This window comes from Zonotrichia leucophrys, chromosome 2 (genome assembly GCF_028769735.1).
Source record: "Zonotrichia leucophrys gambelii isolate GWCS_2022_RI chromosome 2, RI_Zleu_2.0, whole genome shotgun sequence".
In the NCBI taxonomy this organism is placed as follows: Eukaryota; Metazoa; Chordata; class Aves; order Passeriformes; family Passerellidae; genus Zonotrichia; species Zonotrichia leucophrys.
Genome location: NC_088171.1, coordinates 42,745,977 through 42,762,008, shown reverse-complemented (window position 1 = coordinate 42,762,008; position 16,032 = coordinate 42,745,977). Strand labels below are relative to the sequence as shown.

The following is a 16,032-nucleotide window of genomic DNA, read 5'->3' as shown; positions in this document are numbered from 1 at the left end:
TGCTATCTGCTGTGTCGTTGAGTGCACAAGTGCTCCGGCAGCCAATGCTTCAGGAGGATTATAATGCTGGTGTGTTCCCTTTAGCTTTATTTCAGCATGTTTCATAGTGAAGACAGAAAGCCATCCATAATTGGAGGAAGCCTCAAAATGTTTCATTCCTTCAGCGGTGGAAGTGGGGCGAGAAGAAAAGGAGGACTGTGATTCAGCAAGACAGAGGTGCTCCCATATGAGGGTGACAGCTGGAGAATAAGGACCCTCTGTTCAGGGACAGTGAATTGCTTATAGCCTTTTACAAGCTCAGGGAGGGTGTAAGATGTAAACGAGCTTCAGGAGCCTTGGCACAAACACAGAGGATCCTGTCAGCAAAAAGGACCTTCCACAGCACATAGGTAGCGTCGTGAGCCCGCTAAGGACCATTTGAAGCATCGATGTGCAGAATTGCCCCCTTCAGCCAGCTTGCTGGAAAGCAAACAGCTGTCACTGAGGGAGACAGGAGTGTCAGATATGCCTGGAGACACACATCTGGGAATTTCTGCCCAATTAAAATATTTCTGAACACAAAAGATGACAGTTTCCATTGAGTGAGCTGGAGCAAAGCGTTATCTGGGAAACTCAAACAGATCAACCATGAGCTTGTTGTTCAGGGAATTCCCGCTCTTCACAACTGATTTCATCAGGGAAAGGACAAGCTCTGCAGCATCATAACTCTCTGCAGCAACCACAGGACAAATAAACAGAGCTGAGGCAAGGCTCAGCGATTTTTTAACCTCTGGATAGTCAAAGCTGTGGTGATTTCACCTGCATGTGAAATCAAATGTGAACATACGGATACGTAATATAAAGAACACAGCCCCAGAGCCAAATCCTTTATTGATACATAAGGCAAGTTCTCAGCAGAATATACCACTGAGGAGCATAATAAATATTCATGCTTGTTTTACACCTTAATGCACCTGTCTTGCCCCATGGACTTCATCAATGATTCCCATTGCTTGGTCTTGCATAAGGGTGTTAGCACTCCTGAGTTTCTCAGATCTCTGAAGGGCTTTTTGAGATATGGCTTGAGCTGTGTTTAGTACCTGCCAGCAGAAGACAAAAGGCATTTTTGAGTAGACAATTTAAGTCAGTGTTATTTGTGCATCTAAGGCCTAAATAGCATTAATTATTTGTACATCTAAGGGCTAAACAAAGGAGAAACATAACTGAATATGTTTTAATAACCAGTTTTCCTGTTCTGTGATGGTTCTGAGAATTTATTATCGTTGCTGAACAGTAATTAGTTTTGAGTTTATTTTGGTTATTTACAGATGCTTCCATTCACTAATCTGTACATTTCCCCATTTTTATCACTTTTCCTGGGTTTTCGACTTTCCAATCTCTAAGCCAGTTCCACGTTTTAAATTTTCTCAATCTCCAGTTTCCTTATTAAGGGTGCAATGCCATGCATCCTCTCTTGCTACCGCAAGCCCCGCTAACCAAGAGGGTGGCCACCCGGTCCTGCTGCAGAGCCGAAACTTTCCACCCACGCGTTGCTGGTGGCGGGGAGCTTCATTAAAACCAAAATAATTGTTGCGGATTTTTAAGTGCGGTCTCGCAGCAGCGCAAATGGCATCCCAGCTAATTTTCGCTAACTTCAATGCGTCGGAGAGGAAGCGCCTGCCCCGGCCAACAAGCAAACCCCCCCAGGCTCGCCCGCCCGGGCACGGCACACCCGGCGGCAACCGCAAGAGCGCGGAGAGGAGCCCGTCACCCCTAGACTGGGCGTCAGAAAAAGGGAAAACGCTCGATTACTCGAGAGACTTAATGTTTAAACCTGCATTAACGCCTCGGTGCTTTCAAAGAACGGCCCCGAAGCCCCGCTCGCATCCCAAACCCAAAAGGTCTGGCGGACCGCCCGAGCGGCGGCGCGTCACGCCCGCGGTGCTCGGGGGGTCCCCGGCGCTCAAACCGGCGGCGTTGCAAGATGGGGGGTGGGCCAAGGGGGCTGGATGCAGGCGGATGGGGGCAGGTCGGGCCGGAGGAGGGCGAATGTTTCCTGCCCGCCGCCGCCGCCCCCCGGCCGCCCCCCGCAGCCGGGCGGAAGTCAGCCCGCGCCGTCGGAGCTTAAAAGGCTCCCGCACGCCGCGCCACCCCAGTGCCGGCGGCCGCAGCGGGGCCGGAGCCAGCGCCGCCGCCAGCCCCGCGCCCCCCCCCGGGGCCGCCCTCCGCACCCCGCCCGGCGGGGAAGGCGCCCGGCGCGATGGCTCTCCCCGGATCCCACGCCGCCTGGGACGGTGCTGCCGCATCAGTGAGTAATTCCTGCTAATTTACCCCCCGAGGCCGGTGGGCTCCGGCTCGGCAGATCGCGGGGGAGGCGGGCGTTTTGGTTTTCGCTGCTTTCCTCCCGCCGCCCCCCCTCCTCTCGCCTCTTCTTCGGGTTTTATATTATTTTTGTTTTCTCAATAAAACACCACGCGAAGAGGCGAGATGACAAAGGAAATGTGATCCTAGGCGCTGCAGGGGCTCAGAGCGAGAGAGAACCGGAGAGGAGGAGGAGGAGGAGGGGGCGAGCGTAGCGCTCTCGGATAGCATTGCACAGCGGCTCCAATTTGTGCGAGCGAATATAATACACCCCCCATGAATAATTCAGGGCGGCCGGCGGGGACCTGCCGCTGCTCCTCTGCCCGGCCGCCGCAGCCTGTGCGAGCCGCGCCGAGCCCGCGGCACTGACGGGCCGCCCGAGCCGCCGGGTACCGCGTGTGCGGGGCTGCTGCGGGCTCGGCGCTGCCCTCCGCGGGAAGCCCCGCGCAAAGGAAGGCGTCCGGCGGGAGCCGAGACTCGGAGAGGCGAGAGAGGGGACTGCCCTTCTCGGCCGTCCTCGGAGCCCTTTTATTCTTCCCATCTCCTCCTCCGCGTCCCGCCAGCGTGAGTCTGTGCCGGTGGGGTGGGCACCAACGCCGCCCTCCATCCCCACCCCCCAGTCATGCGGTGGTGGAGCAGGCGTCGGCGGGGGAAGACTGGAGCCGGAGAAGTCTGCCTGGCCACTGTATTTCAGTGCCTCTCTCTCTCCTAGAGCTGCTCTGGATTGCAAAAGTGGAGGGGGGAACTGAAACGAAATTTCCCCTTCCCCCCCGACAAGCACAGGTTTAAAGGAAAAGAGGAAAAAACCCAACGCCCCAAGAAGAAAGAGCGAAACTTGAGTTAAGCCCCTGCTGCCCCCCGCCCGCCCGGCCGAGAGGGACTTGCACTGCCGCCCCGACCCGGTTCTGCGGCCGTGGGAACCGGAGCCGAGCCCCGGCGGACAGAGTTCGGTCCCCGCTGGATGCGGCGGGGATCGGGCGGTCGGCGCCCATGCACTTTCCGTTGAGGAAGAGGACAAGTAACCAAACCACGTTGTCAAACTGCTGACCCGAGGGGGAGATGAGAAGACTGTGTGAGGTATTGACCGATTGGGGAATCGATACAATTTGTCTAATGCAACGGGGGATCGGGGGTTAAGTACATGAGAGGGACGAGAGGATCCATTTACTGAGGGAGAACGGGACAGCTACACCTTGATACCAAAAATACTCCCCCCTCCCCGCAGCAGCCAGCCCGGCAGCAGCGAGGTACGAGGAGAGGACCCAGCTCCCTGCAGACCGCCGGATCGATGACACCGTATTTGCAAAACCGGCCCATCGATCCCACTTGGCAAAACGACTGATCGATGCCAGCTTGCTCGTAAGCTGCTTGCAGAACTACCTTCTCCCCGCGCCTCTGCTTTTCCGCCCACGCTTTTTTTTTTTTTTTGCCTTTTTTCTTTTTTTTTTCTTTTTTTTTTTTTTTTTTTTGAGGGAGGAGAGACACGTTTTTGCCCCCCATCGGGGAGTCAGGCCCATCGCAAATGGCTTCGTTTCCCGAGTCCGACTTCCAGATCTGCCCGCTGTGCAAGGAGATGTGCGGCTCGCCGGCTCCCCTCTCGTCCAACTCCTCCACCTCCTCGTCCTCCTCGCAGACCTCCAGTTCCTCCGGGGGCGGCGGCGGCTCCTCCTGCGGGGGCCCGCCGCGGCGGCTCCACGTCCTGCCCTGCCTGCACGCCTTCTGCCGCCAGTGCCTGGAGGCGCAGCGGCACCCCGGCGCGGGGGACGCGCTCAAGCTGCGCTGCCCCATCTGCGACCAGAAGGTGGTGATCTCGGAGCCCTCGGGCATGGACGCGCTGCCCTCCTCCAACTTCCTCCTCAGCAACCTGCTGGACGTCGTCGTCGTGGCGGCCGCCGCCGACGAGCAGAAGAACGGCCGCGCCGCCGGGACCGGCCCCGCCGCGGGCTCGGGCGGCGGCGGCGGCGGCAACAATCGGCACCACGGCCGCCCGCCGCCGGGGCCGCCCCGCGCCGCCGGCTCCTCGCCCGCCGCCGCCGCCTCGGCCGCGTCCTCCTCGACGTCGTCGTCGTCCTCCTCCTCGGGCGGCGGTGGCTCGGCGGCGCTCCTGCTGCGGCGGCCCCACAGCCGGCAGGGCGAGCCCCGCTGCAGCTCCTGCGACGAGGGCAACGCCGCCAGCTCCCGCTGCCTCGACTGCCAGGAGCACCTGTGCGACAACTGCGTGCGGGCGCACCAGCGCGTCCGCCTCACCAAGGACCACTTCATCGAGCGCTTCGCCGCCGGCCCCGCCGCCGCCGGCCCCGCCGCGCCGCTCGCCCTCAGCCCGCCCTACCCCGCCTCGCCGTACAACATCCTCTCTGTCTTCCCCGACCGGGCCAGCTACTGCCAGCACCACGACGACGAGGTGAGCGCAGGGAGGGAAGAAGGAAGGGAAGGGGCGGCTGCGCTCCCGGCCCTGGCCGGCGCCAGAGGGCCCCCGCCCGCGTGGCCGGCTGCCGGGGGGCGGCGGGGCTGTGGGGACAGGGGGCAGCGCCGCCCCGGCAGCGGCCGGAGCGGGGCGCGGGAGCCGCTGACACACCGGGGGAGGGCGTGCGGAGAAGTGGCGGCGATCCGGGCGCAACCCGCTCGCACCGGGCGCTGCTCCGCGCCGCCGCCCAGGAGGAGGTGAGCCGGGGGCCCCTCCGCGAGGTGCGGGACCTGCTGTCCCGGGAGGCGGCCGGCGGAGCTCCGGCGGGCCCGTGAACGGCTTGCAGCGGGGGCGCTGGGCTGCTGGGGCGTTGTGTCCCTCAGAGCGGCTCGTCCGGCGCGTACCGAGGGGTGGCGAGGCCGTGGAGATGCAAGGGAAAAAGGTTTGGGGTCCCCCGGCGTCCCGATGCTGAGTTAAACTGGTTTGTGGAGTCTGCTGTGCACAGCCGTGTTCGGCGTGTAACCCACTGGAGGAAGAAAAACGAATAAATAGGGAAGGAAGATAACTGTGTTGAGAAAAAGACGCCTTTTTGATTAATTAATTATAAATAAATAAAAGGCAGTAAAAAAGTTAGCAGAGATACTAACGCTTGTAAATGCCAGCTACATCTACTGCTCTTGGTTAACATCTTGTCTGCTTGTGTGGTGGCAAACATCTACTGATGCAAAAACAGGAACTTGCTTTACGTGTTGTTAATTTAAAACGCTTTGGCTTTGCAAGTTTTGATTCTGGTGACCCTAAGTATTGTTTCATAGATCTTAAAAGAGGCAGTGGCTTCTTCAAAATGTACTTGAAAGTGTCTTAAGTTTCATTGGGATAGTTTCTTGCTGTGATAGTTTGAAACTTGATTTTTCGTTTGAAGCTGGAAAATGGCGATCTGGTGACTTTCCCCTTTTGCTCTGGGGGTCAGCGCGGGGGGGATTTTGCTGGAATTTTCCAGTAAATGGTGTTGGAGGTAGTTTCCTCCCAAGATGAAATTGGACAGCACAAGGGGCTTCAGGGAAAACCTGCCTGAGGACAGGGGTGGTACAAGAGCTTCCTGTGGGATGCTTGCTTAACTGATAAACGAAGGCATTTCGCCCAGGGAAATGTGGTGATGCCTTTGTCTTCAGTTTTCAGGGACACTTTTTCTATGTCCTCTAATGTTGCTGTAGGTATGAAATAATTCTGGAAAAGTCTGGCATTTTGTGTTTCTTAAAGTTGCAGAGGACAGACCGTATGAATTCTGTGGGAAAAGAAAGACCTTAAAATGACATTTGGGGGGCATGAAGTGTGATTGAGGAACAATCAAGTTTTTAACAAAAAGAAAAGCAGCCCAGAAACGTTTTGGCAGCTGAGCTGCTTACAGCTTTTTGTGGTATCTCAGCATCTCCCTAAGAGTGGGGTTCCTAAAGCACTTGTGTAATACTGAATGCTAGACTGAAATGAGGCATGATCTTAAGACACTAGAAAAAAAAAACCATCTTTCTGCATTCATTTTGGAGTATAACTTCGGTTTTATGGTGCAGGCTAGAAAGCTTCTAGTTTTTGTGTTCTCAGTAGGATGAAAGTTCTTTTCGAAGTGTGTAAAATGAAACAATTGAGGGCTTTTGGCAATAATATAGAATATCCAGCTTCTAATGCAATGCATTCTAAATCCGCTGAGTAAAAGAGTAGCTTGGGATAGGAGCTCCAAGGTATTTTGTGGACTTAAAATCTTAAATTGCAAAGGGAACAAAGGTATTCTAGCCTTGCTTAAACTGTATGGATTTTCTAGAAATAATAACTTCTGAAAAAGCTTAGTTTATTTGACATAAGTAATTTTACTTTCATCAGTGCACTCTGAAAAGAGTACACTTCTTAAAAGAATTGGGTTTGGGTGTTCCTGTGTCCTGTAGACCTAGAAATTGTTTTAAAACAACTAAGTATTTTCAAGCCTTCAGCTCCTGTTGAGAAAGGCTTTTATTCTGCAAATTAATGATCTACTACTGTTCTTGATTAGTGCGTTTTGGTGGCTCCTTAATGTGGGTGTGCCTGATCAGTATTTGCAAGTATTTATTATTCACTCGAGAGGAATTGTTTGGGATAGTCTGACTGTTGGGAACAGTTTGTCCTGTAAATCTTTATCACTTTGGCTAAAAATATGGGTGAGGTGTACAACTTTTTTTTTTTCTGAGAAAGGGTGGCTGCAAAACTGTGAGGGTTATTGCTTGTTTAAGAATGCTATTTACAGCCTCATAAAAGGAACGATAATAGAAAGGCAGCCTTCCAGGAGAGTACTTAGTGCATCACTTAAGCACTTTGTTGGGCTAATAGTGTAAAAACAAACCTAAAATGCAAGGCAGGAATGGTAGCCTGAAACTTTAATATTAGCAGAACCCGGGTTTTTAACTACTCAGTATGTGAGAAAAGCTGGTGGGCAGGATATTCCCTCTGATTAATTCAGGCAGGTAAGGTTTGGGTATAGGCAGATCTCATCTGCAAGCTGCTGGAAGAGTAATTCTTTTAAATGCAGAGTTCTCCTTCCCCAGGATAGATCCTCCTTACCCTGTCATAAGGAGTTTGACTCCATCCCTGAGGGTTTTCTGCACAAAAGTTCTGGCTCCTCCCTTATTTTGTGCCTCCTTGCCTAGAACATGACACTCCTGTCCTAACATTGCTACTCATTTGTTACCTTTCATCCTGTTCCTCTCTGGTCTTTCCACCCCTCCTTCTGGGAATCACTGTCCGTTCCCCATAATTTTCCCTCATTCCACCTCCATTTTTAGACTCCCTCGAGTGAGAAGGGAAACAGCACCGTGGGTGGTGACTTGCTGGGTGTTCCAAGTCTCAAAACAAGACTACACATACACATTTGCCAGACAAGATCAGTGTAGTTGCTCATCCTCTTTATGCAGAGAAATGCAGATTTCAGCTCTTAACTGGGATGTGTCTGGCGTGTAGTCTCTTTTCAGTGGAGATGGTTCTGGTCTTGGTTGAGCTGTTGACTCCTGTTGTGTGCTATGAGTACATAACAGTCTCTGAAACAGAGAATATTGACTGTTACAGTAGTGGCAGACATTAGAGAGTGGAACCCTGAACACTGCTTTCATATAGCAGTGCCTGCAGGTACTACAGTGATGCATGAAAGAAGGTGAACAAAACTGTTGTAGGGTGAGGGGGAAGCAAAAGCCAATTCTTTGTCATAGCACTTCTGTTGAAATCCAGTCTGGTGGTTTACTACTGGGAACCTCACTGTCTGATGTAAAATGGTTAATTTCAGATGTTTTGAAGCATTCTACAAAAGTAACCATGTTACAACCCTGATAATTTTCTTCCGTCTGGCATTTTTTGTGTGTACAGCGCTATCAATGCTACAGTAGCAACTAGATGTTATTGTTATAAAAACCAACTAGACGGGGGACTTGGAAAGATTTTGCTTTAGTTTTACCCATAATTAAATCAAATATCCTCCCTGATGTGTCAATGTGTTCTTGATTGTTTCATCTCGGACGGAAAGAGCACCTCTGTTTTTCTTTTCTTGGAAGGATGAATAGGCTGTAAACTAAACCACCATCTTAGAAAATGTTGGAACAGCTGTAGGACACTTGGCTTGTGAGTGAGTTTGCAGAAAGTGGAAAATGCTACAAGTTGCAAGTTAAATAACTGGGATTTCATTTATGGCAGAGCACAGCTTCTGTGAGCTTGAATATCATTTCATGATAACAGTGGTGGATGGTCAAAACACTTCAATAGCAGACTTCTGACACTTTCTAGGGAAAGTGTGGAGTTGCCAAATTCAGTCAGCTTAGTGGTGTATGACCCTTCTAGTTCTGATATTGCTCTACAGATTCCATTTTAGAAGTGGTTCATGGACTACCAAGACTTACAAGACAAAACCCTGTAGCACCACAGCTCCCTCTGTTGCAAGAAAGGCTTTTAAAGATCTTTCTCCCCTTGCCCTTAAACACACTGTTGCTTCCTTCTCCTTCCATCATGTCTGTCTCTGGTCAGGGTCTTAACTGATCAGATTCATTTACAAACTCTTTTAAGTTTTTTGCCATGTCAGTGAGTTGCAGTGGTTCATGGGGCTGTTGGAGCATGCAGATAAGACTCACTAAAATCAGATTGCTGTGTTGCATATATTCTTGGATTTCTTTTTAGATTATGACTAAAATGCATTCCTTCTTGTTATTTTACAGGCTGTGAAAGATGCAATTTTTGGAGGCTTGCACATGTATAGGGGAAAGCATTCAACTTCATAGCTGTCAGCTGAACTGAAAGCTACTTACCTGGTACCTTGGCTAAAGTTGCTGGTTGAATTTATGTCTAAGCTCCCCTAATGTAGGGTAGAGCTGTGGTCTCACAATAGGGAGCAAGCACACTCAGGAGATGCTTCTGTGAGCCAATTTAACTCACTTAACATGACTGAAAACTTTTCCCTTTTGCTAGCACTGGTATAAGTTTATTTTATTTGCAGGCTGAACTGGTATGAGGGGAAAGGAGGAATGGAGTGGTTAGACAGGAATGGTAGGTTAAATGTGGTTGCTTTTGTGTAGTGGCTTTCCATAGGGCCAAATGCTGAGCTTTGCTCCCTGGTGCTCCCAGTGCCACCCACCCACACGTCTCACCAAAGTGGTTGGCTCATGCAGAGGGAGTATGCCCGAGTTCCCAGTTCTGCATCTCTTGCTCAGGGGTTATTTGTGTGAAACTGCAGTGTGTGGTACAGGCTCTTGCTGTTTCTCTTTGTAATGATTAAGGTTTTTGCCACCTAACAAAGAGATTAAAAATTTTAGGAGTGTATCCAGAGGCAGTGGTTTTAAATGTGATGCTTTGTGTCACTGGTGTTGTGACTGCTAGAGCTTCAGCTTTAGAGGAAAAAATGTGCACATGAGCTAGAGAAATTCATACTTCCAGGGCATGTAAGAAACTCCATATAGATCTTTGTACTTGTGCAGCCTTCATTGATCATACTTACTGTGTCTTTTCTCTGATATCAAATGCACATACGGGTGCCCATCTGAGAACAGTGCTTCAGATTGGGTTACTGACAGTTGTGTTTTCCTTTTAAACTTTTTCCTGATGAAGAAAGCAGGGTAGTGAGTTATTTTGTTCATACATGATTTATGGAATGTGGATTTAACGTCCTTAGAAAGATAAAAGGTTGGAATCATCTTTTGTTTCACAATATTTTTAAACTTACAAATACTGTTCAGCTATCAGGTGTTAAACCTCTGGGATTACTTTGCCTTACTTCCCTTTAAATGCCTCTTCACCATCACATCTTCCAACCCCTGGCTCTTCCCTGCATGCAGAAGTCTTTTGATTTAACTCCTTCTCTTTAGTAAGAGAATTAAAACTTTGTGTTTTAAACAGCTTTAATACTATTCTGGAGAATCTGATTCCCCCCTTGCTGCTTTGCAGTTGACTGGTGTTGAAATCCACTCACCATTTTTAGGGTAAACACAGCAAAGTTGTCAGGTTTTTCTCTTGGTGATTATATGGTGTTGTTACACTACTGGCTTAATTAAACGTGGCTTCAGACAATTTTCAGTGAGTAGGAATTGGAAGAAGCCTAAATGCCTTGGATGTTCAGGCAACTTTCAGTGACTGTTTTTACTTAGAGCCTGTCTTTGAAAACCCAAGAGTATTGCTGTGTGTTAGGGGTATTAATGCTTGCAGGCTGCAGCATGGACCTCTGAGGCTGTAGTGACATACAGCTGGAGATGTGCATACAATAAATAGGCATGAAACTAGACTACTGGATACCCATAATTTTGTGAATTACAGTTTTGTTAGAACTGATGCCTTGAAGTGTATCTTGTAAGTGGGAGAGAAGGTCTAGCTGAATTTTTGCTTCAATTTAGTGATGAAATCTTTCATCATATGTAGCAGTTTCTCCTTTCAGCTAAATCTTCAGAGCATGTAAACATGCTTGCTAGACCATGCTTCCTTTAAGGAAAACTGCTTAGTTCCTCTGTTTTAAAGTCAAGGAGGAGGTATCATTCCTCTTTCAATACTGTCTTGACCCAGTCTCTTCCTAGTTTTCCTCCCATACTCCCTTCCTTCCTGCAAAGTTGTTGGTGTCTTTCCATCAGGCAAAGAAAGAATCACGATGTGTTGAGAGCACAGATCTTAAGCTGCATGAACAATGCACTGAATGCAAGACTAATGTTACCACAGATAAGATATCACAGAAGGAGTTTATTGTCTTCAGCTGTAATCCACTTTCAGTAGAGCAGTTACAGATATGGTCTTGGATCATAATTATGTAGTACATAATTTTTACTAATGCTTTTAACCTATCATTCAAAGTCTTTAATTAAAAAGTGTAGAAATGCTGGATGGGACTGGTTACTGCTTGGCAATCCAAGTATTGGTTAAAGTGATGAATGGATGTCCCTCATCCCAAAATATATTAGGCATATTGGCTTTGTTTCAGCTGTTCTCTTTGTGGGCTCAGCTGCAGCCCCTTCCATGGCTTGTTTTCTTGTTTCCCTGGCTGTGCTTGAAGAAGGGCTCTGTGGGTGGGATGGGTTTGATCCTCCTAAAAAATTAAGCTTGTGTATCTGAATTAAGTTACAAAAATGGAACAAAAAACATACTATTGCTCCAATTCCTTATCTCCTTGAGTACAAAAACTTCTTTACTATGTAATGTCACCTCAGAAGTTATTTTATTATTCCTCTTTGCTCTGCCATCTTAAAGAAGAGAAATTGTATGTGGCTAAGACAGTAGTGTTTCTTTTCCAATGTTCTTTTGCTTCTCATCTACTTGTTTCTTCCTCTGCTATCAACCTCAACAAAATAAATTCTTTTCAGTTACAGTGTCCATAGCTGCTAATCTTTTTTAGCATCTAAAAGTGTTGGCCAGCTTTAAATGCTCTAGCTGTATAGCCTAGTATGAAAAAGAATAAAAGCCAGTACCCGCAGATGAGGCTCATGAATATATGTTCTGTGTTGCTCAGGCATCTTGGATATGTGTGCAATACTGACAGAATTAATTCATAGTTACGTGTTCAGCTCTAAGAAATAAGAGCACCATTCCTGTTATTTCACTTGAGTGTGTAATATGCATTGCTAAAACCCCAGATGGTGAACTGGTTGGCTAGGATGATGACTAGTTAGCAGTTTCCTTCATATGTGGTTGAAATATTTTTGAAGTGACTAAGACTTGAGCTGGAAACTTCAAATGCTTATTGTTTTATAGTTCTGTATGCTTTGTGTGCTGTATGCCTCTGCACTGGTGCTGACTTGGAGAAAATGGATTACCTCCCAGCGGTAGGGAGGTGACTTGAGGCAAGCTCTAAGCTTGTTGGACTGGCAATGGGTGAGAATAACTTTTCAGAGTTGGGTACTTAAAATTCTGGGGATTGTGAGATATGTCTTGAATGCTACAGAGAAAAGCTCAACTGAAGAAACATGTGGATTGCCTTGAAAACTCATTTCTAAGTATACAAATTAACCTAACCAAAGCAGCTGCTGTCACCTCAGCAGCTCAGTTTTACTCCTGTTTGTTACTACAGTATTCTCTCTCCTAAGAGCACACAAGCAACCACCAAGGCTGCTCTTATACCAGTGCTTTCCAGGGATGTGAGAATAGCAATGTGCTTGCCCTTTAATCTTGTTGTGGGGGAGAAGGGTGCTTTAGTGAGCTAAAGGTGATAGCTGAATTTGTGTTGCATCATCCCTCTCGTGTTGGTTCATCTCCATGCATAACCAAAATATTTAAAGGTGTTCTGTGAAGTTTGCTAAACCCTCTTTTTCAGATGGTTGCTTGTATTACATGCTCCCCCCCACCACTGCCCCCCCAATATATTTTGGGGATAGCCAATGTTGTTAAACTACCATCTACTGTAAATATTGCCTTCTGCTAGGCAAGGTATTGTGAATGTACAGAACTATCAAATGCTGTGTTTGGCTGGATTAAAAGACTGGCAGGGACCTGAAATTCAGCAATCAAACTTCAGTGTGATTCTTGGATGGTAGTGCTGGAGCTTGTTGCTGTAACTTCCCCATGTCCTATGTTATCTTGGGTTTTGTGGACTCTGTTTGGATGTCTAGGCACTTGCTGTCCAGAGTGGCTGACATATGCTAAAAAACGAATGTTATACAGCTTTTTGTTCAGCTCCTCTTGGTTAACAAAAGGCAAACTATTATTTAGGGTAAAATGTCAGCTATCAAACTTCAAATCCTCCCCTTTTCCCTCCCCTTTCACTTCAGTGGTTCTTTTTACACAGCTCTTCACACTGTCAGACAGTTAAGTGTACAAAATAAAAATCCCTAGCCTTAAATATTGGGTGTGAGCAAAGCTTGAAAGCTGTCTGCATTACGGATGCCCTTAAGCTTTGTAATCCACCCTAGTGCTGCATCAGGGACTAGAGAAATGCTGCTGCCTTGTGTCAGGGTTGGTGGTGGGAAGCCCCAGTCAGTGAGCCAGTACGGGCTGCCTGACAGGGTTACTCCTGCTGATCTTCTGTCACCTTGAACAATGCCATGTCAGGTGTGGAGGGTGTAAGGGACAACCACCAGGTAGCTCCTGGGGTCTTGCTGCTGCTGTGTCCTGCTGTGCTTTGGAAGTCAATTCTGTAGTTCTTGGATGTTTTAGTAAGTACATGTGTATGTGAGGCAGAGCAGGTCTCTTACTCTGAGGAAGAACTTTTCTCTGAGCATAGAAAGACGGAGCAGCATGCCTCCAAGCCTTCCTTTTTTTTTTTCCTCCCCTTTAAAAGCAGTGCTGGTAAAGGGTTAAATTCCAGCCCCCTGCAGCACACCCCGCCCCCACCGCTATATATGGTATGCCCAAAGGCACTGGAGATTTAATACATTGAAGTTGGAGCGTGAAGGGGGTCTGCAGCCTGCTAGACAAAGTCACTCAAATTTCAAGAATACTTGATCCATACAAGGATGTTACTTGAGAAAGGCATGGCTTCTCTGTTAAGAAAGCGGTCGCCGAATGAGCCGGCTGAGTGTCCCAAACACAGCTTTTGTGGCTAGATGGGCAGATTGCAAACCAGATTTTCTTTAATCGATGGCTGACTGACCAGCAAGCTAGCTGAAGTTGTTGTGAGAACCGAACAGCCTCTCCTCAGAGAAGTGGTTATTTCTAGGGGAAAATTAAAATTGTTGTTTCTCCCACTGAAGTGCTTGCAAGTCGTAGACACGATTGTGCAGATAATGATACAAGAGGATTCAGTTGAATTGACTGAATACTAGACTGAACTAATGGAAAATAATTTCCCCATACTAGTTACTGTAGGAGTACCTACAGCATTGCAGTTATGTCCCAAAAGGATGTATTTGGTGTCAACTTCTGTTAAAGGCTTTTAAATGGACGGGAAAATATTGGATATTGGGAAGAAGGAAAGCACAGTTTATGGAAGAAAAAAAGATAAACAAAACCAAAATTATCATAATAAACAAATTGGTACTGGAAAGATCAGGTAGTGGTCTGGAGTGGATTCTACCCTGAAAGAATTAACAAGGAACACTAACAAAACATTTGGGAATTGGAAAGGATGAAGTACAAAAGAATTCCTGGAACACTGAGGTCCCAGTCTTTCTACTGCTGCTCTTGTATGTACTAAAATGGTAATGGCGGTAAGATTTAATACTCTCCTTGCTTCTTCCTTTCTTGTACTCAATGCAGTTGTCATTGAGGGGGCAGATGTAATAAACCCCACCTCCCCCAATATCATGGAAGCATTGATAAGATTAGAATTAAGAATTGGATTAGAATTATATGTGGTGGCTACTGACAGAGTTCAAAAAGGTAACTACATGGCCTCCCTTATCATGAAGGTGCTGTCTTCTTTCTCTGTTTTATACAATGTGTATTTTAATTGACAGTATTCCATGGTAGCTGCTGCACTCTTGCATTACTAATTTTTTCAAGGGCTCTGAGCCTGTTGCTGGATAATTAATGTATGGCCCCTGAGCTTTCTGTTGCTGAAGCATGGCTCCCTTACTTTAATATACTCTCTGTGGTGGTTGGTGGGGTGGTTCTTAGGGAGGTTCATGGTGGGCAGTCCCAGCAGGCTGGGCTGAGTGGAAGCAAGGCTGAAGAGCTGACTTTTGCTGCGCAGCTGGCAATTCACTGGAGGGCTGTCCGCTCCAAACTTCCAGTCATTCCTGAGATGTGGTTTTTCCATTTGTATGCACTTCCCTATGCATGCAAGTTTGATAAACTTGCTGAGTTTTAGACAATTGTTACTTGTCAAAACAAACATGACTTTATCTTCATGCTATTGCTTTTCTGGCAAAGGTGGAATTATCCCACCTTTGCATCTTGTCAAAAGTAGTTCATTACGTGCCTCTGAATCTGAACTGTTCCTCAGGAGCAGTTGTGTCAAGTCAGCTGAATTTCTTTGTCTCTTACCAAAACAAGTGGAAAGCCTCTAAGGCAATGTTCTGCTGAACCTGATGGGGTGCATGTGGGCCCCTCATTCCAAGTGGCTTATTCTTCAAATAATATTTCCAGGGAGCAGTTGTGCACCTCGATGCTGTTCCATATTGGTGCGTGGTTAGTGCGTGTCGGAATATTGTAGTAACATTGGAAAATTCTCTATGATTTAGGAACCTAGGTCTTCTAGAGAACCACTAGAGAGATTTTTGCTGGAAGTGATGAAGCACTGCAGTTCCAATTAATATAATGTGTGCCATTCATTTCCCCTTGTAGGAGGCTTTGGCATTGACTTGGGATATAGGTAAGGTCAGCATATCTTTGCAAAGACTGGAGTAGTTGGATTCTGTGGCTGGCCACTTGAGCTTGTAGTGGCATACTTGGGCTTGGCTTAGATCCAGAGGCTCTTCTTTCACTGGAACACTTCCTTGTCAGTCCTTTCATTTCTTTTCCTATGCCTGTGAGCCAGTGAAGGGAGTTCAAGTAGTACGTGATTACTGATAGTCTTTACTAGTGCTCCTATCTCTGTCTCTTGGCAATGATGCCAAAAAACTTTATACACTGTAAGAACAAATGGGAGAACCATAATTTAAAAGTGAAGGTGTTAACATGTGCCTACTTTCACAAACGGCAACAAAAAAAACCAGCTTGAGCCATTTTTAAGTTAATAGTTTCATTTTCATATTTCAGTCCTTAGGTGCAAGCAATTAACTTTTTTTCTTCAGAGAGTACCATAATTTCTGTAGTTGTAGAAGTTATTTAGAGTGTTAAACTACTTATAGCTTTATTTTAATTGGTTTCCAATTTGCTTGTCTAGCTGCAGAAACTTTGTGAGGAGGAGTTACTCAGCTGCCTCATTTGGCCACCAG

General features: G+C 47.5%; 1 protein-coding gene across 1 annotated transcript in view; it reads left to right on the top strand.

Annotated features, from left to right (window-relative positions):
- The first annotated feature begins 2,154 nt into the window (after nucleotides 1-2,154).
- The window catches only part of TRIM71 (tripartite motif containing 71), a 55,975-nt gene continuing 42,097 nt past the window's right edge, over nucleotides 2,155-16,032 (top strand). The window contains exons 1-4 of the mRNA XM_064703336.1: nucleotides 2,155-2,287; nucleotides 3,124-3,417; nucleotides 3,566-3,699; nucleotides 3,817-4,741. Coding sequence (XP_064559406.1) covers nucleotides 3,686-3,699; nucleotides 3,817-4,741 — 939 coding nt within the window. The 5' untranslated portion in view covers nucleotides 2,155-2,287; nucleotides 3,124-3,417; nucleotides 3,566-3,685. The remainder of the gene's footprint in view (nucleotides 2,288-3,123; nucleotides 3,418-3,565; nucleotides 3,700-3,816; nucleotides 4,742-16,032) is intronic.